We start from the raw sequence: 25,299 nt of genomic DNA on the forward strand, positions 1-25,299 counted from the left end.
CCCTCTCTCTCCCTCTCTCTCTCTGTCAGTCCTTTCTTTGTTTAAAGGCTAATTGACCCAGCTTCAGATCGTAGGCACTCAGTGCTTGGTCTGCCACAAACATCGCAGCTCTTGAAGAAAGAGAACGTGGTAAGGAACCCAGGGCTGATAAATTATGTAAATTGATTAATGAAAACAATGTCATTGTCATCATCTGTGAGCTTGGTGACAGTGATGACTGTATGCTGTGCCTTCTGTGTCAGTTAAGGTTAAATCTAAGTAATGTATTTCTGCCTGATTCTCAGGTGGTCACTGTGGGACCATTGGTGTGTGTGTGTGTGTGTGTGTGTGTGTGTGTGTGTAAGGTGAGTTCATGCTCCTGCATGCAGGTAAATGTCTACTCTTTCGCCATGCACTCACACTGCTATGCAACACCCTAATACAGAGCGAGGTTTAGAAGGTAGGGGGACCATCTTTGTTTTCAGTGGAGCTGTGGCATGTGTGTAGATGTATGTGTATATATATATACACATACATATATATATATATATATATATATATATATATATATATATATATATATATATATATATATATATATATATATATATATATATATATATATATATATATGTGCGCGTGTGTGTGTGTGAGAAGGAGGGAGGAAGTGCAGGAGGACCTGATTGTGGTGAAGTGCATTTCCTGAGGCTTAGTGCTTCAAAGCTTTGGCTTGGAAAACAAAAAGCCATTTCCCACAAAATCGCTGCAGCAGCACAGAGATCCTTTTAGCGTAAAAGTACTTTGTGATACAGCATGTCTCTTTGTATGCGGTTCACCATTTGGGCAAATCATTCCCTCTTAGTCTTGAAATTAATTTATTACATAGAGTCACTAGATGCTGTTGAGGTGAGTTAATGAACTCTTCTGGGCTTTGGAGTTCTCCCCAAAGCTAGAACAATGTGTCTTACAATTTGTACAAAAATTCACCTTTAGTTGCCTTGTCATTCATATAAATGCAATAAGTAAACGGGAATGCACTAGTGTCTTCTGAGTGTTGTCTCTCTGACAGTGTATTGATTTTAAATGACAGGCAACAAGGACCAACACGATTCTCTTTTAAAGAGGTCCCTATTCCCTGGGATTGAGATTTCTGAGATCAAGAGGCTGTAACTCAGTCTTTCATGCCTTCTCTTCCTCACTCCTGAGGTTTCTAAAGCTCCGGAGGCAGCAGTCAGCGAACTTGACAGGCTGTGTGAAGGACTCAGCAGTATATGTATGTGATAGTTTGGGGACTGGAACACAGCCGATAGAGGAGAGAGACTTTAAAAGGCATGTGGGGGAAAGTCAAGGAGAACAGAGGGAATTGATCAGAGGGCTGACATCTGTCCTCAAGAATAAAGAGAGACAGTAAAGCTCTGAACTAAGAAAGGCAGGATTGAAAATGAGCAAGCAACTGAGGAAGGTTTTTATTTATTCGAAAACTAGTTAGCAACAACAGCTGAAGCCTTTTGAAATTATGAATAGTGTGTTATTTGTTTGCTTTATGGATTCTTGAATTGGACTTTTTCCCCATTAGAATGGAAATATCCTTGCACTGCTCATTAGCTTGTGTCTGCTAGGCTCCTTGGACTCTCGTGTGTCCCTGCACTCCAGGTGGGCTTTGCATTTTTAATCGATGCTGTCTGTAGCCATTAACACCACCGTTCTCCTGTCAGCAAAAATAAATGAGGGCTTGGAGCAGAAACAGAGGGAGAGAAATGAAAAATGAAAGAAAGGGGGAAATGATAAATAATATGACAAATAAAAAGGATGGAGAGGTGAGTGTAATTTAGAAGACGCATATGGACGAAGGGCTATGTGAAGAGGACGGGGGAGATCTGCAAAGCAGGGGATGGAGTGTGTGTCTCAATGTCTGGGTGAGTTGTTCAGCAGACCCTAGGGAGTCACAAGAAAGTAGGCTGTGTGTGTGTGTGTGTATGCGTATGTGTGTGTATATACACCACAGCTCCACTAGGCGATAATGACTCTGTGCCTCTGGGCTCTGCCTGACTCTGTTTATCTCACACATAGCGCAAGGTAAAAGCTGCCAATACATCCACAGGAATAAAAGAGCTGCATTTCATGGCTAACATGCAATAAAATCTGTCTCACTTGCTACTTTTATACTCCTTCACTTTCTCTTTCTCCTTCTCTGTACACCTTCTGTCTTGTCACTGTCTCTCACACTTCCTCTCTCTCATATTTTTCCCCACCCACAAGTATTTCAATTTGCATGTTAATATGCAACCGAGAGTTGAACAGGAGCACAATTCCTGCTTCCTGCTTCTAGTCGAGCTCCTGTTTCTACATTTTATTCCCTTAAGCACTCCTCCTCCTCACTGCCCTCCCCTTGGCATCTGTTTCTGCTCCTCAGAGGAAGCCCATGCTAGCAGTGCGTGGACTCAACAGCAGCTTTCTGTTCCAAGCAGAGCCAAACATGTGAGAAGATGTCTGTTGGAGGTTGCGCTTGCCCAGGTAAGCACTTCAACTTGACTTATTCAGCCAAGTGTTGCACGCTGACTGCACTGCTTTTCTTGTGGAGCTCCATGTGTCACGTCTTTCTATTGTTACTCTTCAACGCAGTAGTTTTATGGGTCCCATGGCTTGTACCGTGGTCTGTTTGGGACTCAGTGAGAGGTTGATCAGAGGCTCCACGTCAGTGTTCCAGCAGTTACGCATGGTACCTAATATGCAATCTCAAAGTACTGACCTCCTGCGCAGAGAAAGAATGTTGCTGTAACCTGAATAGCCTCTCTGACTGGTTTATATCTGTGTGCTGAGTACACACTTTTTCATGTGATGTCAACCTGTTCTCACAGATCTTACGGTTGTTTGTAATAAGCAGTGAGTAATAGACCATGGTCTCTGGGGCTGCCAGTGAACTCCACTAAAAATTGACTTACTTAGACAGGTTGAAAATCATCCCTTTATTTGCTAATGGGATCCTGTTAAAATGTGATGCTTAGTCACCTGCAGAGGTTAAGCTTTTATTGTTCTTTTCTCTTGTATGATGAGTAAATGCTCAGGCTTCTTAAGCAAACACTTCAATATTAAATATTATATTGAGTATATAGTTCTTTGCTTTTTTCTTAGGGTTGTAAGTTGTATTTCTAGTGAAGAGTTTTAGACACTGAGTGTGCTAATAATAGTAACTAATAAGGCTGCTGAGTGTGTGAATCAAACTGAAAGATGCCTTGACATGGCAAAAATTATACCTGGTCAGAGATCTGAAGGCTTTTAGATTTAATAGCCAGAATCCATGTGGGGGATCTACAAGCCAGCAGATTCAATATAGAACATCTTATCAGATTAATGGGAATATTAAATTTCATAAGGCTATACGTTATCTGTGCACCGAGGGGAGGCATTGAGAGGATATAAGGTAGAGCCAGGATCTTGTTTTGTTAGGCTGTTAAGAGCTTTGGTACACATCCTAGAAGAAGTGCCCTTTTCTCCAGTGCTGTTCGTAATCCAGCTGTGAGAGCCATGGCAGTGGATCAACAGTGAAAACGCGGGGGAGTTGTAACTGAATTGAAGAGATTACGCCACGGACTCTGGTTGTTCAGGAGAGGTTCAGGACGCACTTTAGATATGAAAATGACCCAGTCGGTCTTGACTGATATTAATGAACTAACTTCACAGTCCTGTGAAATGTAATAGTCTGTTAGGTGATGACAGAGTCTTAGTAAAGCCGCAATGATGTAACTGCAATATCAAACAAGACCACGTTTGGACAAGACCACGTTTGAACTATAGGAGTCAGACTGTACCTCAGATCAGTGATAACCAGAAAATGAGCAGCTCTGTTGAAACCACAGTCACAAGGCACATGAGGTTTCTCTCCTGCTGTTTTAAATGTGATAAAGATCAGTAACGTGTTCATAAAGTGTGGCATCGAGGCAAGTTTAGACGGATGCAGTGACATCAGCATAATGCAAACAGTTTCTTCGCTTGCTCCCTACTGAGATCCTTATCTTTGTATAAGACCCAGGCATGAACGTCTTACTGGCAGCTCAATGGATTAAAAAAAGCCAACATTTCGCACATAACATTTGTTTAAAATCAAGTAGATTAGGTTCACAAGGGTGCATTTTTTATGAGTGTGGTCATGGAAATTTCCACAGCCGTGTGTCCTTTCTGATTGTTCTCTTTTTTAGCGGCGGGAGGAGGGAGAAGGGGTAGAAAGAGGGGGTGAGACAGAGTGAGGCAGGGGAAGAAAGAGTGAGAGAGACAGTTGTTTCATGTTGAAATGGGCTGCTTTTGTGTGGGCTCTCCCTGCATTGCTCCATAAAAGCCAGCGGCACTCCATAAAACCTGATTGTGATATTCACCTCGGCTATGAAGACAATGCTATCTCCTTTTCTTTTCCCAAGTCACAGTTGAAGCCCCTCCTCCTAACACATGGTTCTTTTTGAAGTCGTGTTTGTTTACATTCCTGTGCTTATGTGGGCTTGGTGGGAGTGCACGTACCCTGGACCTCAGAGGTCCCCCATCCTTCTGCATACCTGTAGAGATTGCGACTTGCGTGTCCTGCCTTTTATGGTGCATTACTAAGTTTATTTGGACAACATTAGTCATATGATGGAATCCCAGTTGCATCCCCAAATTCAACCATTTTCACTTTGCAATTTGATACGAAGGCTTGGACTAGTCTTTCGTGTTAAGGCGATAATAAGCTTTATAGAGACAACACAGCAAAAATAGAGGGATAGTAATGATGCTGTTCCCTCTCTGCTCTGTCACACACTCATGCAAAGCGTAAGCTGCTGCTCCATTCTGCTTCTTATATACAAGCACTCCAAATCAGCAGGAGCTCTGCTACTTCATGCAGAAAGTCACATGGGCCTCTTGATTAGAGGAAAATCAGAGCTAAAATGGCAAGCTCACAAAGCCAGAGCTGTTTCATATTTCACAATGGCTGCTGCTAGGAGCCAAGAGTTAGGGCAGGGTGTTCTGCCTGTCGAGCTGAATAAGGCTGTCCCGATTCAGTTTCCCTGTTGGACTGTGCGTGTGTGTGTGTGTTTGTATGTGCGCAAACAACAACTCATCTCTACCCATCCCAAACCACACAGATCTGTCTCGTTAGGTTGAGCTCAAACAAAATGGCTTCCTGGCCTGAAAGTCAGCACCCGTATGTTTTGTGAGCTTATGGCTGCATGGAACTCATAATGAACTCGAATGCAAGAAAAAGCAGGAATGTGCCAGACGTACACTCTAGGACCATGTGGATCAGTGCTGTGATAGTACAAAAGAGGGAAACAAGTGTTCAACTGTCCAGTGTAATTATTTCCCCTAATGGCAACCTTCAAATCCTTGAGATCAAATGAACGACAAAATAAGACAAGGGTGACGCCGTGGTGCAGCAGGTAGCATCGCCACCTCACAGCTTCAGGGTTCCTTGTTGATCCTGAACTCAGATTATTGTCTGTGTGGGGTTGCTGTGCATGTTCTGCACATGGGTTTCCTCCCACTTCCCATAAACATGACAGTAGGTGGATTAGCTATGCTAAATTGCGCTGGATGTGAATGACTGTGTGCATGGTGCACTGTGATGGAATGGCATCCCATTCATGTGTGTCCATGCCTCTCACCCTGGCTCCAGGTCCACCGAGACCCTGATCAGGATAAAGTGCTTACTGAAGATGAATGTATGAATGAAAATAGGATAATACGGAATGCAATGACAAAAAGTGCTGGGGTAAACATGTAAGTGCATTTGTTTTGAAAGTACTGCAAGTGGTGGATGTTTGAGAGACATTCAGGGTTGGAGGAAGCAGGAGACAAGCATCCGTTTGCTAATTCCACCTTAATTTCCATGTCAGTAGATCCTGCACCGTGAACATTTTATCTTGTTGCGTTTCCATGACTCAGTGCTGTGCTGCCTTTGCCACAGAAGACACAGTGAGTCTTGTCACAACAGCTCCCCTCTATTTAAACTTACCTGACACACTGCACTCCCCAGTAGGAGCTTACAGCTCCTTAAAACTTTAGATGCATCCCTTTTCCATATGCTCTCTCTTAGTCTCTTTCACTCCCTCCCTCACTCTCTCTCTGTCTGTCTTTCTCACTTTCACTCTGACCACATACTGTTGTCAGGCTTTGACAAATACCACATAATGGTTTGAATTTACACAAGGCTATTAGACAGAATTATTACAACTGCCATTCCACCTATTTTGCATAGTATTTCAAACTCCACATTGATTTTTGTCTGTCATCTAGTTAAGTATTTCTCTTCCTTGTGCGTACTGTTTAACACATTTTAGAAGCTATAAAGTGTTGAACTTTTCCACACCGGACACATTGTGAACAAACAAAATATTTGTTAAATATAGCTAGGAGGATGAGCTTGTGTTTGATATCTTTGCTTTCTCACCAGAATGCTATATGAGCCCGGAGTTGTATAAGAGCACAAAACTGTGACAGACTGGCTAGAACCAGATTAGGTAATTTACAGCAGTAAGGTCTGATGTCTTAATTTTATACCGCAGCAGAAGCAGTGACATGAATATAATAATACTTTTAAAATGATTAAGCAATATTTGAGCTCTAACTGAGAAACAGGAAAGTATGTCAGACGTGGAGTGCATATGATGTAAAGGTCAGGAGAAAACAGTTTGAACCGGCAGTGAACCACAGCAGATCTCATCTTCTGCACTGAATTATAGTTTAATGTAATAGAGAGACATCTCTGAAGCTAGGTCAGTCTGGGGCGGATCGGCTGCTCATCTAAATGAGATGAGAGCCTGCCTCAGCAGTTCTGTAAAGTAGTTTTTCAGCTTACTCCAGTGCTCTATAGCCACAGTAAAAACAGTAAATGGTACATTGGATGGGTTCAGTTAAGAGAATACCCAAGTGCGTACTCAAACTTAGTCACAATATTAGATAAATTAAAATTAGTAAAAGTTTTATAAAGGTTTTATTGAATGCTTGTAAGGTGTGGCTCTAATGATTCGTAGAGTATATACAGTGTTCATGTGGCAGAGAAATGAGCTACCTATTCCTGTTAAGATTATCTATCATTTTTTTTATGTTACATAAAAATTTGTCTGACTTTTCCCTCTAATATTGTTAGAACTGTTTTTTTTTTCTTTATTGCTGTACATGACAAATTAGGTTAATCTGGAATTTAGTCTTGCTTTTTGTCCACATGGGGGCACTGTGTAAGTTTACAGGTCAGAATATTGTGGCACGGTTATTTCAGAAGCCTTTCTGATGCCTATTTTGAATATATATAAGTAGTTAGTTAATTTTATCACTTTGGCATTTTTAGAGAAATAGGGTGGTAAAGGTAAAAATCCACCTCATTTGCATTTATTACACCAGCATCTGTATATCACACACGCCTTCTCAGTCACTGCTTATGACATGTTATGGATGTGTTAGTGACTGAAAAATATCAACTCAAATGGAGATCAAATCTCGTGGTTGTTTTTTCTGTGTAATCACATGACATAATAACTCATTGATAGGCTGCATGAATCTACTGTCTGGGCTACAAAGAAATCAGCCCCAGCACTGTCCTCATACCTGTGTATTCTGTTCAGACTCTACTTTTCTTATGAGCATCGGTGGTGCTGTTACACTTGGTTCCACAAAAATCTAAAGTAATACATTTTAAGACATTGTTTAACAGGAAATAATGTGATGTGGATGCCAAAAATGAAATCATATATTAGTGTCTTTTTATCTTTGAAAGACAGGGGTGCTTAGCCCTTATACCAGCCACCCTAAATACTGGTCAGATGTAGTTAATGTTGAGAACTCCATAAAATAACATAAATTGAATGGTATTGTTCCTGTTCTTTTCTTGAAAAAAGTACAGTTCCAACACATTCTCATTCCCAATTTAACTCCTGAATATAATTTAGATGGTGAATATAAGCACAATATGTTCATCGTCCACAAACCAAAACAGTGGCACTCCTGAACAGATGTTGAAATCTACATTCACATTAGTGCATTCATTTCCCAATGTTTAATGCAGTTTTTTGAAAGTGTTGTTGCCCTGACTGTAGTGTTTTGGGCCTTTAGGCGGTGATTTGTACTGCGATCACTCATCTAGTGTAGTTAATATGGCTGTCACATCTAGTGTCTGTCTCCGGAGTACTATCACACTCTGCCAGGTGTGTAGCTGTAAGCAGTCAGGGTGAATGTACAGTGTAGAGCTACTTCTGTGTCTGGGTGCTGGGAGATACGACATATTAAAGAGCCCCTGAAGCTGAGAGGGGGAAACACATTTTGTCAGCAATGACTGAGCCAAGACTGAGTGGTGTATAGTGTTTCCCTGCAGTGACATCTCTTATTCACAGCAGTGGATTCAAACAGAAGAGAATTACTGCACATTATGGACAGTATTAGTGCATGTGAAAATTGATTGCTGTTAAAACTTTCACTGACTGTTAAATAAACAGGAGTTAGCTCTTTCGTGCCTCTGTGATAGCAGAAATGGTTTGACCTTGAAAAGGCAATTTACAATAACAATTTTAGATGATATTTTGCAAGCACAGGTATGTGTCCGATTCAGCGCACCAGTCTCAGGTATTGTGTTCTGGAGGGTTTTTTTTTTTTTTTTTTAAGAGAATTCTGAGAGAGACCTGGAAGCATACATTTCAGCTCTAAATGCTAGATATACACAAACATAATAGATATACGTATAATTCTTACAAACTGTAGTTATTAATAAGGAGAAATACAGAAAAAAAGTTGTGTATATTTCCATGTGGAAAATTCTTTGAACCCTCAAGGCATCTGCTTGGAATTAGTTTTCCCAATAAATGTTTGTGTATAGTGGCATTGAGACAAAGCTGATGTCAACAAAATAGTTTTAAATATTATTGAATGCAGTTTTAAATCACAAGCTACAAACCAAAGAAATGCATGTACTGAAACTAATGATGTCTGCACCCTTACTGAAGTCACATGCTCACAATCTATACATGTGAATAATCACATGATTCATAGGTGAAATTTATATGTGGTTTTAGTTCACTTTTCACATGCAGTGCATGTTTTTCATTTTACATGTGATTCATTAAATTTCACATGCGAATTTTCCACAGTTCATTTATTTCATGTGTGATTTTTACATGGTTTATTTTCACATGTGATGTTTACACATGATTCATTCATTTTCACACTGTAATTTTTATATACAGTACAGTGCAAAAGTCTTAGGCACATGCAAAGAAATGCTGTAGAGTAAAGATGCATTCAAAAATAATGAAACTAAATGTTTCTACATTAAAAAAAATACTATAAAGAGCAGTAAACAGTAATAAATGAAACAAAGTCAATATTTGGTGTGACGATCCTTCACTTTTTTTTTTTTTTTTTTAAATAGTAGTCTCATGTACAATGTGTGCAGTTTTATAAGGAAATTAGCTGTAAGTTTTACTGAGCGTCTTGCAGAACCAGCCACAGTTCTTCTGAAGAATTTTACTGTCACACTTGCTTCTTATTTTTGCAGCAAAACCCAGCAGCCTTCATTATGTTTTTTTTGTCTGAAAAGTGTCTCTTATGTAATATGCTGCTTTCTTTACTGACATACAAACATGTTTCTATAGCATTTAATTTTGTGCTGGAAAACTAATGTTTGGAAATCTAAAATGTTTTTGTACTGAATCAGTGATGTAGAGGTCATAAAATAAAAATCTATAACAAAGTTCGTACAAAAAAAAAAAAAGGGTGCCTAAGACTTTTGAGCAGTACTGTATGTTGGGTATGCAGTTTTATTTTTCACATGTGATTTCCCACACAATTTAATTTTCCCATGTTCATTTTTCCACATGTAGGGCACATTGTTTAATTTTTCAGATGTGACTTTCTCACATGAATAATTCTTTTTCCAAGTGATCACATACTGTATTTGCATGATGTCACGTTTACTTGAGTTCACATGTGCACTTTCAGAGCTTAACATGTTGAAATACACCATCAAATACTTTTCCACATATGATTCACATAATCACATGTGAAAAATCTGGTATGATCCATAAGAACTAAAAGATTTTAGTCTTTAGAAATGGGTTGCCAATAGATGGTGCTGTTGTAATACTGAGTATGTAGACTGCAGGTATTTCCAGCAGTTCATTAACCATCATGCAAACCCACAGGTGATCTTCAGTCACTCTGGATTTACATGATGACTCGTCTTGTTGCTACAAGTACACCATTAGAGGGAAAGTAGGTAGACACAAGACTAGCGCTTATGGATGCCATTCTGATGACATGGTAGCTCATGCTGCTGGTGGAGTTGTATATGAACTTTTTATGTATTTAGGTCTATTAACCTCTATTATAAAGCTAAACCAAGGTACGACATAATTTATCAGTAAAGTAGAGTATGCTCTGCACATTTAGGGTCTTAAAACGTTTTGGCAGATCACATTTGTGCAGCTCATGGATTCTTAGTTTGTGATGATACATTTCATTCACTCATCTTCATAACTGCTTTATCTCAGTCAGGGTCCCAGTGGATCTGGAGCTTAACCTGGGTACACTGGGTGTGAGGCAGGAACACACCCTGGATGGGACATGAGTGGACTGTGCAGGGCAGCATGCACACACACACGAACACACACACACATTCACACACTCATTCAACACCTAGGGGCAATTTAGCATAAGCAGTCTATCTATCAGAATGTTTTTGGGAGGTGGGTCGTAAACTGGAAAAACAGGAGGAAACCCACATGGACACAGGCATAACTTTTAATACATTGTTTATACAGTAGTAATACTGTAATGCAGGGGGTTTCCAACTCAGTACGGTGCAATCTTTTTTTTAACTTCACATAAACTGTACAGATGCTATGTTTTTGTTAGAATAGTGATGGAAAGGCACAGTTGCATGCTATTCCCCTAGGAGAACAGTATCTCCTAAAAACCCACTTTCACAGAAGCAAGACATTTTTTGCCTTCATAGTCAGCTCTGCAAACTGTTTGACAACTTATTCGAACTTATCCTAACCTCAAAATCAAACAAGCTATTTATTATGTTTATTATATTATCTGCACAGAAAGTACAATGAAATTCTTAATTGCACGTGGTTCCTCGTGACATACAGCAATGCAGACATATTTAGAAGAAGACTTTGTCAGTTATACATTACAGCACAGTGAAATTCTCTTCCTCGCATATCCTTGATTGCTAGGAAGTTGGGGTCAGAGCACAGGGTCAGCCATGATACGAGACCCCCTGGAGCAGAGAGGGTTAAGGGCTATCCTCAAGCTCAACTGTGGCAGCTTGGCGGTGCTGCAGCTTGAACTCCTGACCTTCTGATCAGTAACCCAGCACCTTACAACCCAAAGACAATACGACATCTATACAACATTCAACCACAGGAGACAGCAATACATTTTTCCATACAGCAAGAAGACATGCATGGGCAGTATGGTGACACAGTGGATAGTATTGCCATCCCACAAGTTCTAAGTACTGGGTTTGATCCTGACTTTGGGTTACTTGTATTTGTGAGAGGTTTCTCCATTTTCTTCCCACTGTCCAAAAACATGCAGGTGGGCAGGCTATACTAAATTGCTTGTAGGTGTGAATGAGTGTGTGAATGTGTGTGTGAATATTGCCCTGCGATGGTCTAACGTCTCATCCAGGATGAATTCTCACCTTGCGTCCAGTGTTGCCGGGATTGGTCCTGGATTCACCTTGACCCTGACCAGGATAAAGCAGTTTCTGAAGATGAATGAACGAATGAACGAATGAATGAATGAACGAACGAATGAATGAATGAAGGCATGCAATGTAAAAATTATCGAATAAACGAATGAACGAATGAATGAATGAACGAACGAATGAATGAATGAAGGCATGCAATGTAAAAATTATCGGGCAAAGTAGAATAACATGGGCAGTGTAGAAAGTGACATGTGCAGTTTGGTATGTGCAAGTTAAGAAAGTGGCACATACAATGTTAAAGCATCCATTCATGCCATACAATAACAAAACTGTTTAAATGTTTTAACTTATGGAAGTTTTGGCATTGCATTTTCAAAACGGTATTATTTGACCATCTGGACATGGACTCCATGCATTATCATCACAGATCCCAAGAAAAACCTATTTATAGTGTTCAAATAGGAGTTTATATTAATAATAAAAACAAATCAGATCTGGGCTGCTCATCAAACAACAGCTCAAAGTTATATTTTATAACTGTCCGTTTTACTTCTATGCACTCAAAGCTATGATTCTGCAGGATACACAAGCCATACATTTATGGGTTTTGCAGACATACAGTATTCACAACCTGAAGACAATATGACACCTACCCAACATTCAACTAAAAGAGACAGCAATACATTGTTCCTTAGAGCATGAAGACATACACTGGAAAACATAAGGGGCAAAGCAGAATAACATGCAAACTGTGCAATGTTAAGAAATTGCCATGGCATGTCTAGTGTTAGTGTCCATTAGAACAGCACAGTAGTAGTAGATGTCTGTGCTTTAAATGTTTAACCTATACAATTTTAAATGTTGTATTTAAAATAGTAATACTATAGACACTGACTCCCTGCAGTACCTTCATGGATCTGAAGAGAATCCCAGGATTTACTGTGTTCCAGTAGGAGTTTATAAAAATAGTCCAGTCAGATCTGGGCTCAGTCATGTTTTACCTGTCGTTGTTGCTTGTATGCGTAATATGGATAGTGTATCAGAATCAGAATCAGAATGAGCCTTTATTGCCAAGTGTGCTCACACACACACACACACACACACAAGGAATTTGACTTGGTATGAAGCTTCCAGAACACACATACCAGTAAGACAGCAAGACATATAATAATAAAACTTACAAATAATAATAATATGAGAGAATATATAAACACTGTACAGTAGACACAATAGGCTTAAATGGAATAGATATATGTACAGATATGATATAATTCAGCTATGGGCAAGGTGAAGGCAATTGCAGAAGCATTAAGGATATGTGTACAGGTAGTATAGTAAAGAATGAATTTACATATTGCACAAAAAATTGTATCCACAGAGAGATAATACACTAAGAAGGACCTAGAAGTCAGTTAACTGTTTATGAGGGAAATGGCTTGTGGGATGTAGGTGTAGGATTGACACATCAAAGATTTCAGGATTTTAACCCATTTAGCAAATGAAAAGCAAGTCAGGGCTCGTCCATGCATGCAGACTGTAAAGTAGTAAACGCATGCTGCAGATGGAGCAGAACTGTTGCAGAGGGAGGGCGGTGTGAGGTCCGGCTGCTGGGGGGGAGGGGTGGATTTAGGCTTGCAGGGAATGCAAAGGGGGTGATGATGCACAGAGGAGTAGGAGGCGGTGTGGCGGGGTGAAAGAGGAAGAGAGAGTGAGAGAGGTAGAGAAGGAGCAGGAGAGAGAGAGAGCGCGAGCGCTCTATGCTATTGTTCATTACCCTGTGCAGGGAACAAAGGGCCGGGCGAGCGCACTGTCTTGGGCTTTGCTTCGCATTTGTGTTTGTGTTTTTAGTTGTAAAGAAGACCATAGATTCAGTCACTAAAATTGGATGTAATATTGCATGCCACCATGGGCTTTTAAAAGGGTAAAGTTGCGCTGAGATCGGAGCTGAGATCGGAGCAGGAGTGCATTCTTCTCTCTGCACAGGTAAGCACGGCCCAGCTAGGCTAACTGTGCTAACCGGCGTGAGCACTTGCGACCTGCGTGCTACTGAATAACTGTATTTTGGCAAGCAGTGTTTAGAAATTAATGTAGACAGACAGGTAAAACTGGCTGTTGTTTGTTTGTTTCCTGAATAGGAGCTAAGTTGAGCTGTAAAAGACCGCCTGAAGTGCAATGTTGCTAGGCTAACCATCAGAGTACTCCTAGCCAGGCCTGTTCTCAGACAGTGCTGTTTCAGACGGTTTTGTCCAGTTTGGAGTAGTTTGTTGATAATTCACAAGAAATACGTTTTTTTCTCTCATTGAAGGACTAACATACATAGGCAAAGAGCAGGCAAGAAGTAATCCAGTCCACATAAAGGATGAGAGACACATGCTTAGCTTTGCTTCAAGGCTGAGATTGAAACTGTTTTCTAGTCCACAGTTTCTAATCCTGGTGCTGGAGTAACCCCCAGTCTGCACACTGCAGTGTTTTCCGAGCTCCAGCACACACACACACACATTAGCTGAAGGTGTAAGGTGTAAGAGCAGGGAAAACACCAGGGTTGTGGACCTGTGTTTTGGGTATGAAAACAAATCTTCATGACAATGCATTAAAGCATAAGACATTTAATCCTACATGGACTCCCTGGTACAGCCGGTTTCCCACTACATCCTGCAGCCTGCACATTGTGACCATCCCATGCAGTGTGGAGCCCATGCAATGTAAAATTCTGTGTAGTGTAAATCTTATGCAGTGTGACATCCCGTGCAGAGTGGATCCCGTACAATGTAAATCTTATGCAGTGTGGATCTTATGCAGTGTGACATCCCGTGCAGAGTGGATCCCGTACAATGTAAATCTTATGCAGTGTGGATCTCGTGTAGTGTAAATCTCGTGCAGTGTAAAATCCTGTGCAATGTGGATCCCGTACAATGTAAATCTTATGCAGTGTGGATCTCGTGCAGTGTAAATCTCGTGCAGTGTAAAATCCTGTGCAATGTGGATCCCGTACAATGTAAATCTTATGCAGTGTGGATCTCGTGCAGTGTAAAATCCTGTGCAATGTGGATCCCGTACAATGTAAATCTTATGCAGTGTAAATCGTATGCAGTGTGGATCCTGTGCAGTGTAAATCTTATGCAGTTTGGATGTTATGCAGTGTAAAATCTCGTGCAGTGTGATAATGTACATTGATTCTTTAGCTTAGATTTCTTTGCTCCAACAACTCACAGCTGCTGTACATTTACAGTAGAATAAAAAACAAAAGTGAAAGTGTATTGAAGTATCAAGTTTTTTTTTTTTTTTTGGCAGCCTGAGACCAGCTTTTTTTCAAATATTAGATATATTAAATAAATATGTACTGACACATTATTATTATTATTCTTATTATTGCAGACATGGTGTCTTTGGTTAGCACTGTTGCCTTGGATCTCTGGGGTTGGGGGTTCAATTTCCGCGTCCGCCCTGTGTGCACTGAGCTTGCATGTTCTCCCTGCGCTTAGTGGGTTTCCTCCCCTGGTCCAAAGACATGCATTGTATGCTGATTGGCTCTTCCAGATTGTCCATAGTGTGTGAATGGGTGTGTGAGTGTGTGCGCGATTGTGCCCTGTGATGGGTTGGCACCCTGTCCAGGGTGTCCCTCGCCTTGTGCCACCTCGCCCTGTGTAGGAGAAGCAGTACAGAGAATGAATGGGTAGATAATAATAATAGTAATAATAATAATATCAGCTTTTTCTCTTGGAAGTTATCACCCACAAAACCCAAACTAATAACATTTGTGTTAAAATGGGGATTTAAATTAAATTTCTATTAACTGAACGTTTCCTACTTTTATTAAGGTTGCCTTCATTTCAAGTTTTTCTTTGTACTTTGTTTAATTTTTTTTTGAAAACTAAATGCATTTGTGTGTTTAGAATGTAGGTTTAAAATGGTTTGTATGAACTGTACCTCATTTCTTTCTACATTTCATTTTAATAACCAGGCAGTTAAGTGTGTAACTATAATGAATAAAAACTACAGCTCTATCAGACTATGTTATTTAAAGAGCTTAATCATTTGGTGATGCTTCACACAACACACTGAGAATCTTGCTTTGTGTTGTTTGCCAGCTGATTAATCAACAGTCTATATTCAGCACAGCAGTCCATCTGCCTCTATAAAATACAAACCAGTTATCCATCTTTGCCAAAGTTGTATGGTATGTAAGCTGAAGTTTGGGAAGAAGCTGGTTGTTCTGCTGGTTCTCACTTCACTTGGATAACTTAAAGGAGCAGTTTTAATTGTTTTGCCCTCTGGTGCATGCAGTGTGAATAACAATTGCAATAAAACATTTTGACATTCTCTCCAATCAAACCCACCTCCCTCTTTTGAAACTGTACATGCCTCATGCGGTAAGGTACACAGGCAAAGAGCAGCTGTGGTCTGGCTTTTTGAGGGCCGGAAAATGATTGTTACAAGTCTATAAACACTTGGATGTTGCAATATCACCTTTAAGTTCAGTAAGGATGCCTGGACAAGGTACTTTTTTTTTTACTCAAAGTTGCAGAAAGCTAGTCTGGGAGCAGTTTGACGTCATTGTGATTTGCTAGGGAAAAATAAACTTGTATTTGAATGGCACGTCCTTGCTTCTGTTTTGTGCAGGATATCGCATCGTCTGCACAAGAGAAGTGTATAGTTTGTGGATAACCAGGCCTTTTATTTCTTATAGATTTTTGCCACAATTGTGGTTATTGCTGAGATATATATGTATATATACAGGTATATTCTTCATTGTGTCATATCTGAAGCCTGCTGAGTTTTGCTGTGTCTTATGTGGTTAGCGGGTCAGTAAGGTCAGCAATTGTTCAGCTTTTATAGTTGAGTGACTATATTTCCTAAAAGCCCACAAGACCTTTAAGATCCAATAGGTGGTGTAGCTTAGAAAAGCCGAGAGCCTGTGGGTGTAGTTAAAATGAGAGAGAGGGATTATGTGGTTGATGTTTGCATGTGTTTAGCAAGGAACATGGGGGATGGGTAAAGCATGCCTCTGCTTCCTTACGTCACCCGCTCACATTTTAACTCGAAGAAGGTGCAAAACAAACCACTGCATGTAATATTTCACAAACTCATCCATGTCTATACAGGGAAGGTGTTGCTGAGAGAGCTCGCATAGGATGTAGATTACATCTGCATGACTAATGACTTTCTATAGATACAGTGACTGATTTGTGAACGTAATTGGAACAGAGAAATGAGTCACTTGATATGGTCAAGTTTTGAACTTAGTCTTTCTCTTCATTAAGATTATTAGTTCAATCTTTGACTAAAATGCTTAACCGCAAGAGCAAAAGTCTGGATCTTGTTTTTTTTCCCCATCAGTGTAAGTCTATGTCTCAAGGTTTTTTTTTTTAAAATTTATTTATTTATTTTTTTGTTAAATTTATTTATTAATTTATTTGTGTGTAAAGGGTTTGTGCCTGAGGTTTGTGGCAAAATGGCACCGCTAGACACGTAGGAGTTAACAGTAACAAAATAAGTGGGGGATGGGCTGTGCGTAGAGTAAGCAGCAGATCAACCCAATGTCATGTGGTCACATGGTACTGTGTTTGTGAATGCAGGAAAAGGGGGATTGTACGTTTCAGCTGAATTCAGTATTTCACACTTGCTGACAAACTATTCTGAAACTATAATTGCTAGAAGTCTAAATACTTATCTGGTGTTGGCTCAACGTACCCTTTATATGCAAATCATAAATAAAATTGTCTTTGTCTTTAAGAAAAAGAAGATTCAGTGCATATTAAATTACACCTCACTTCAGAAGCACATTATTCATTCAAGCTGGATTTTCTCTTTCTCTTGTAGGCTGTTCGTCCAAGTCATTCAAGCTGTACTCCCCAAAGGAGCCTCCCAACGGTAGTGCCTTCCCCCCATTTCACCCAGGCACTATGCTGGACAGAGATGTGGGGTAAGACACACTCCTGTGGCCACATTTTTTTTTAAACATACAATAGTTGTACAAATTAAAATGTCTGTAGTTGTTGTGGATTCTTGTCTAATTAGGGTTTTCATGATGTGCCTTAAATTGCAGCCCAACACCTATGTACACCCCTTCGTACATGGAACCTGGAATAGGGTGAGTGTGTGTGTTATTCAATCACTAGGCTTGTAGACTTGTGTGATATTGGTTTGATATTGGTGCCTTTTAAACCAAAACACAGGCATCTTCAATAGACCTTATAATATAAATAAATTTAATAGCCTGTTATTACTGTAATAATGTCTAAAACAAAACTCTTTGGCCTTCACCTGCCCACATATGCAGTGATACTGACTGTTCTTAGAGTTCTTCACCAAGAAAAATAACATTTACTCCAAATTACTGTTATATGTTTTTAGGATTTAAAAATAGGAAAAGTGAAGCACCGTGGCAAATTTTCTCACATAATATATTCAGAGTGATTTACATACATAATATAGGGGAGGACAAAAATTAATTAGCTGGTACTCTGGACAAATGTGTATACCCAGTCCTGTGTTTTGGTTGTCCAGAAATCTAATTAATTAGACTGCCTAAGATATTACAAGCTAGTAGATTAGTGCAGATAGTCTTGACAAAAATGAGCAAATATTTGAATTCCCAGGGAGATGATATATCTGTGTAGGCATAATCCTTATCCTCTCCTCCTGATATTATCTCTGATGTTGCAAGCCCTTGGCTGTGAGCTGTGGTTGTCTCTTCTCGTATCACACACATAAAACATTATTGGAATCTGGCTGTGTTTTTATTTTTGTTGGCATGCAGAGGTTTTTTTTTTTTTTTTTTATGATAATTGTGCATTGCACTGTTCTAAATTCAGTTCAGCTTTGTCAAAGTTTCCACATTGTTGCCCATTACTCATTCGTTGTTAAAAAAAAAAAAATGAAAAAACAAGTTTGTCATTTGTACAAGCCAGTTTATTAACATAGTAAAAGTTCCTGCTGATGGTCAGAATGTATCCTCAGTTGAAGTGTGCAGTTTAGCAGGATTGGGGATTTGCATTTAAATGTTTTTTGAAAGATGATCAAGTGTTTTTTTTTTTTTTTTTTTAATTCTGTGGATTGTGGATGGGAGAAACACTTGCTGGTGTCCGCTATATCAGCAGCTTATTGAACCTGCTTGTCCATGGGACAATTATGAATAAACAAACAAAAAGCCCGGACATGTAATCTGTTTGTCTCATGCACCTAGGCTTCTGATTCGTGCACTCCTGTTGTTATGTGTACATAGTAATATTGCACACACTGACATGATCTATTTGATATACCTCTTTAGTCATATTGCTGTACGTCCAATTATTTCCATGTCTTGTTACAGGAGGCATACACCGTATGGAAACCAAACAGACTACAGAATATTTGAACTCAATAAACGACTGCAGAACTGGACAGAGGTAAGAAAGTCTGCTTTCTTGCTAACGTATGGACTACAATAGTTGACGTCTAGTGTGAATAAATGTTTTCCCCTAAAACATGAGTGAGTGTGATTTTTGTTTCTTTTTATCCCCCAGCAGGATTGTGATAATCTGTGGTGGGATGCCTTCACTACAGAATTTTTCGAAGATGATGCCATGTTAACAATCACATTCTGTTTGGAAGACGGCCCTAAACGATATAGTAAGATGCCTTCAAATTTAAAACCTGTATATTATGTGAAATTTCAGGCTGTTCATCTGGTAATTATTTTATACATTATGAAAGTGTATAAATGTCTCAAGGGTGATGAGTCATGTCATGTCTGTTGTATTAACCCTAAACCTTTTTTGTGTTCAAAGCCATTGGCCGGACGTTGATTCCTCGCTACTTCAGAAGTATCTTTGAGGGGGGAGCTACTGAACTCTTCTATGTACTAAAGCATCCCAAGGAGTCTTTCCACAGCAACTTTGTGTCCCTTGACTGTGATCAGTGCACCATGGTCACACAGAATGGCAAGCCCATGTTTACACAGGTAAACCATTCTTTAAAGTTTTGTTGAACATTTGCAAAGACTTTTAGGGTTGTCCTCTCAGCCTTTAGGCCAAAACATACAGCACTTTACAGGGCTGTCTATCAGTGTGTAGAAATGAACACTGATCTGTGCTGTCAATGGAGCATTTCCACAGCCTACAACAGTGCACCTCATGTTGCTATTACTGGGTGAGATAATCAGCTACTGTAACCAAAACAAAATCAGCTTTGAGCGTGTTCCGCTGACACAGTTTCCTTTTTGAAACCAATCACAAAACTGGAGCTGTTTGTCCCACCTCCAGCACCCCAAAACTACGTACTTTGAAGAAGAGAATAGATGGAATCATTTTTTAAAATTACGTTTTGAGGAAATTGATATCGAAAACTCAATTAGCATACTTAGAGTCGTAAATTCATCTGATTATAATTTATTTTGCAAAACTATCATTGGTATAGAAAAAGAAAAGAAAAAAATCTTAAATCTGCATGTATTAACATAAAAACTGTCTGAGGTGACTAGAAATCACAGAATACATACTTAGAACTGCTCAAATGTGAAATAAGGTGAACTTCCCCTTTAAAGTGGATTTTTAAAATATTAGCTCAGTTCACTCCTTACAAAGTAAACATCATTCCAAGAGTTTTAAGTAAGGAACATGGTGGGACGTGCAATATGTAAACAGCTATAAACAGTCATTCCCTCACCAGACATGTTTTTTTTTTCTTTCAATATCTTGAAGTTAATAACTACTAATAAAAAAACTACTGTTACAAAGCGGTGACACTGGAGACCCCTTCCATAAATATTAAATAAAAGTCTCCTTACCGGAAGTACTATCCCCTTTCCTCTTTAATCTAACACTTTTTTTTTTAAAGCAATTTATTAGGCTTAGTTTATGTGGAGAGTCACATTAATATAAATTTGTGATTTGAATTACAGCATGCGCTACTAACAGAGCTGTGCAGTAACTGAATATTTATCAACACCTTCTGATCAATCAGATTTGACAATTCAACAGCACTGTGGAATAAAGAAATTTGTGGAGTCTGAGTTCTTTACAGTGTGTGATGGGGCCCATGGGTCACGATGTCCACAAGTCATTTTTTTTGTTATCTAAACCACCAGTGAAACTACAGTTTTTACATGTAATGCTAAAACGGTGATGATAAGGTCATTTTGCTATGGGTATTATCTTTCCGTTAATAGTGTTGCATGTACCTCTCTGCTGTGTATGTATGTTCTTCAGCTAGAGTAAGTGAGGTTTGGATGCTTAATTTACCTTTGTGTTCACTGTTCATTAAAAATGCTGTCATATCCTCAGGTTTGTGTAGAAGGCAGGTTGTATCTGGAATTCATGTTTGACGATATGATGCGCATAAAGACGTGGCACTTCAGCATCAGACAGCACCGGGAAGTCGTGCCACGCAGCATATTGGCCATGCATGTGAGTGTCTAATGTTCATATCATTACATCTTTAATCAAGTAAAGGGTTTTTTGCAATGTGTCCAGAATCACCAGAATTCTGTTTTGTATTGGGATTTTTTTTATATTTCTTTTGAAACCCAAATGCAGGCAAATATCATAATTTGTCATTATTATCCATTTAAATTGAATTTACCAAGATTGTCCAGGTGATGGTGCTATATGAATGTTAGAATTTCGATTTTTAATTTTTATTTTGACTTTTTCTCTCAATATTATTTTCTACAAAATGACTCATTACTCATAACACATCATTAGCACCTTGCCATGTCTGATAATTTTACTCCAGTGTTTGCACTCCAGTTTCCAGTTTCCTGGCTATTCAAGCAGTTGTTTTTTTTTTTTTTTTAAACCAAATTAATCAAGACAAGAAATTGTTACTCAGAGTAACACTTGTATGTGATTTTTACCAGTACTAATATCCATTGTAAAATAAACCTAAATCAAAACCTCTTTACAGGCACAAGACCCTCAGATGCTTGACCAGCTCTCAAAAAACATCACAAGATGTGGGTTGTCCAATTCAACGTTAAACTACCTCCGAGTAAGTATGCACCGGAGTACAGCTGTGCGGTATGACAATATGATATCAATATTGTGATATAATAACATCCTGATACACTTTGGTGTGGTTATTATCGTCAGGTTTAATTAAATGCATTTATTTAGCCTTTATATTGCCCTGCTAGGTTCACTGTGTAGATATAAAGCTGTGATAAAGATGCCCTGTGCATTGAATGCTGATTAATGTGATTGTTCATCTGTCTTCTTCAGCTGTGTGTAATCCTGGAACCCATGCAGGAGTTAATGTCCAGACACAAGACATACAGCCTCAGTCCTCGAGATTGCTTAAAGACGTGCTTATTTCAGAAATGGCAAAGGATGGTTGCCCCACCAGGTAAATGGGCTGAGGAAAGCTCTGCCTTCTTTGTGGTTTAATATTTGAATGTTGCTCTTCCGCTCATGGCTGTAACATGAATGTCATTGTCCCTGCAGCTGAGCCGGCAAGACAAGCGCCAAATAAGCGACGGAAACGGAAGATGTCTGGTGGCAGCACCGTGAGCACTGGTGGGGGCACCAACAACAACAGCAACAGCAAGAAGAAAAGTCCAGCCAGCAGCTTTGCGCTCTCCAGCCAGGTACCTGTAAGCATCTCATTTTGATTCCCCTTATACAAACGTTTGGGTAATTAGACAATGAGTGCATGGGTGGTGGGCCTGAGAGCTTTGCATGAAAGTAAAACAGAAAGAGTTCAAAGAAAAGACAGACCCAATATAGAGACAAGTGGACATGATCCAATGCTGGGCAGTCCCTGGTCCTTCAGGGCCTCAGGTCTGTGGGTTTTCTTTGCTATTTTCTCAGTTATTTGGTCAGAGCCTGTTTTGTGATTTGAGCTCCTGAAACAGCCAGTAAAGGAGACCCGAGGTGGAATGAACCCATGCCGCACTAAAGGATCAGGGACGCCCACCGCTGATCTTTTCTCTCAAAGACAGGGCTACACAGGGCTACATTTTAAGGCCACAGTAGAATATGGTTCCCAATTAGTAAACTTCGTGTTGGATTCCAAGTTCTTTTTATTGGCAGCAATTGGTGCTTAGAGTTTCTGTGGCTGCCGAACTGTGCTGCCGTTCTTGATTACAGTGGGCGCACATGGCTTGAGCTCTGAGGTCTTAATGACCTCTGAAGTTGGAATGGGGAATGGACGGTGCCAGAAGCTACCGAGCTACTCCTCCACCCCCTGAAACACCCTCCCCCGTGTTACGGGGATAATGTTTGCACCCCTTGCTGTCCCCTGCAGGACGTGATGGTGGTGGGTGAGCCCACTCTGATGGGAGGGGAGTTCGGGGACGAGGATGAGCGGCTGATCACGCGACTGGAGAATACGCAGTTTGATGCGGCCAATGGCATCGATGATGAGGACAGTTTCAGCAACTCCCCAGCTTTGGGCAACAACAGCCCGTGGAACAACAAAGCTCCCTCCAGCCAGGAGAGCAAGAGCGACAACCCCAGCTCCCAGTCAGCCCCGTAGACTACAATACTCACTGTGCATAGATAGGGAAAGGGCAATATCAAATGCCTGCTTTTGTTCAGAATGGCACTTGCGTTGTAGTAAAGCCAGCCTTCCTGTCACAGTGTTCTGCTCTGAGGAGTCCTCACTGGCCAGACTATGTTTTTCAACTTGTGAAATTGTGATTCGCCGCATACTGTAGGATTGAAATTTGATACAGTTAAATTTCATAATTGAATTATTTCTTTTAAAGGAGCTCACTGTGCATTTGTGCCTGAGAGAAATTCAGTGTTTGGTCCGTTTGAGTTCTCTGAGCCTCAGCAGAGTTAGTGAAGGCAGTCATGTCTGTGGGTTCTTGTTCCAACCTCGGGTCTCAGTGGGTGCTGTGCTTAACTATGCATGGCGGTTTCTGTTGTGCTCACTTCACATGGAAGGGGTCTTTTATTGAATCATCTAATGATAACTATTATGTGCACCTCAGATTCAAAACCAACGCTAAATTATTTGTTTTGTAGGACCTGGTTGGAACAAAAACCTGTACAGTTCCGGAGCTTGAGGACCGGAGTTGAGAACCACTACGTAAAATCTCTTAATAAAGAAATAAATTAATAAAATAAGCAAATAAGTGAAAGCCTCGATGGTACTGGAGTTGTGGTCATGCTCAGTATGGTCATAAGCAGAAGTGGACCATGAAGCCAGGCTCCAAAGAGGTGTTTGTTTTTCTCATTTGTTTTTGAGTTGTTGTTTTTTATTTTTCTAACAATTTGTAAGGGAAAAATTATGAGCAAGTAAGAAATACCCTGAATATCCTTTGCACTGTTGCCACTCTATTTTTGATCTATTTTTCTTAAAAGAAAATTATAGTACATTTTTGTTTCTTTTTATTCTTCCCTATTATTAATAAGTGGAATTTGATTAAATATGTAACTGGAGAATGGTAGATTTATATATGATGATAATTTGTATTATTAAAGTTATTACTTTGCGGTACAAAGCTGAGGTCCTGTTAAATGTGTACTAAAGGTTTCATGGCATGTATGTCTGGAATCTGCATGTTCCAGGCATAAGGCTTACAGCGAGAGAAGCTAATTATTTACAGGATCTCCCCTTTTTATGTAATCATATTTGGAGGGCTTTACCTCCATGTGTATGGTACACATACTCATTAATTTGAGTTGATGTTCTCATGAAAGAGATTTTTAATCTGTACAGGAAAGTAGTCAACTCAATACCTATTAAAGGCTTCATGGTACACTAACCATGTGGTTTCAAATGCATAAGCAAAGCACCTCTTTTCCTCAACAATAGAGTACGTGTTTATTTTAGTCTCCCAAGAATGGTTTGGTTTTGTTTTGTTTTTTTTATATGCTACAGACCAAGGAGCTAAGAGCAAGATAATTCAACTCAACTATTGTGTATTTGATTCTATGAAGAATACTTTTCATAATTTTGTTTGTGTATTTGTGCTTGTATATTTAAGACTGTAGCTAAGGTCTGTATAAGTGTAATTGTATTTACTCGTCTTTAGAACATCTCTAAGGACTTGCATTTTAATGTAAAAAAGCAAAAAAAAAAACAAAAAAAAAAACATGCATTGTAGTCAGTGTTTTTAGAGATATTAGTCATAGGCATCATTTATTTCTGGGATTAGCTTCAAGTTTTTCAGTGTACAATGTATTTATTTTTTTTTCTTGCCATTGCATCATGTGTGTATACATTACATTACAATGTCAGTTTTCTGTCATTTTCAATAGAGAATGATGGCGCTGCCCTTTTCTATTTCTCATCACCTCATCATTTCATTTTGTCTAAACAAAAGCATTAAAAGTTGTCTGAAAAGAAAAATCAGTCCTTTAGCTTTTAATCCCCTAGATATAGTAGATTAAAACACCAGAGGGCATTCTGCATTTTGGTTCTGTGTACTATATGGGGAAAGAGTTATACTAATTCAGCCAAGTATTCTGCTCAATTCTCAAACCTCCAGTAAAATTCTTGTTCAGATACCTTCCAAATGTCCTGTGTTGCTTTTGGGGCTTTTCACCAAATTAACAGCAAAGGGTTAAACCCTTTTCGTGTTCCTGTTGAGCCCCTTTGATAGTGGCTGTTTGATAAATCTATTTTTTTCTATTGTCTGCTATTGATTCATGTATGGTATAATAAAACCAATTTTCATGTAATTCTGTGTTTTGTCTTTGTGTAAGTAGCCATGTGAT

At 39.5% G+C, this 25,299-nt stretch overlaps 1 protein-coding gene across 9 annotated transcripts; it reads left to right on the top strand.

Moving 5' to 3' along the window:
• Nucleotides 1–25,263, top strand: ldb1a (LIM domain binding 1a). Of its 9 annotated transcripts, none has more exons than XM_026941657.3 (12): nt 1–129; nt 2,393–2,493; nt 17,474–17,576; nt 17,700–17,744; nt 18,966–19,041; nt 19,162–19,264; nt 19,423–19,595; nt 20,917–21,039; nt 21,539–21,622; nt 21,853–21,976; nt 22,075–22,217; nt 22,877–25,263. In XM_026941657.3, exons 2-12 carry the CDS (start codon nt 2,466–2,468, stop codon nt 23,105–23,107), a joined length of 1,233 nt encoding a protein of 410 aa, XP_026797458.1. In that variant the 5' UTR covers nt 1–129; nt 2,393–2,465; the 3' UTR covers nt 23,108–25,263. The 9 variants fall into 9 exon arrangements, with proteins under 9 accessions (XP_026797458.1, XP_026797478.1, XP_026797498.1 ...); XM_026941677.3 differs by having other exon boundaries at nt 2–129; nt 19,159–19,264; nt 22,075–22,223; nt 23,602–25,263; XM_026941697.3 differs by having other exon boundaries at nt 2–129; nt 19,159–19,264; nt 23,602–25,263.
• Nucleotides 25,264–25,299: the final 36 nt, after the last annotated feature.

This window comes from Pangasianodon hypophthalmus, chromosome 3 (assembly GCF_027358585.1).
Source record: "Pangasianodon hypophthalmus isolate fPanHyp1 chromosome 3, fPanHyp1.pri, whole genome shotgun sequence".
Lineage (NCBI taxonomy): Eukaryota > Metazoa > Chordata > Actinopteri > Siluriformes > Pangasiidae > Pangasianodon > Pangasianodon hypophthalmus.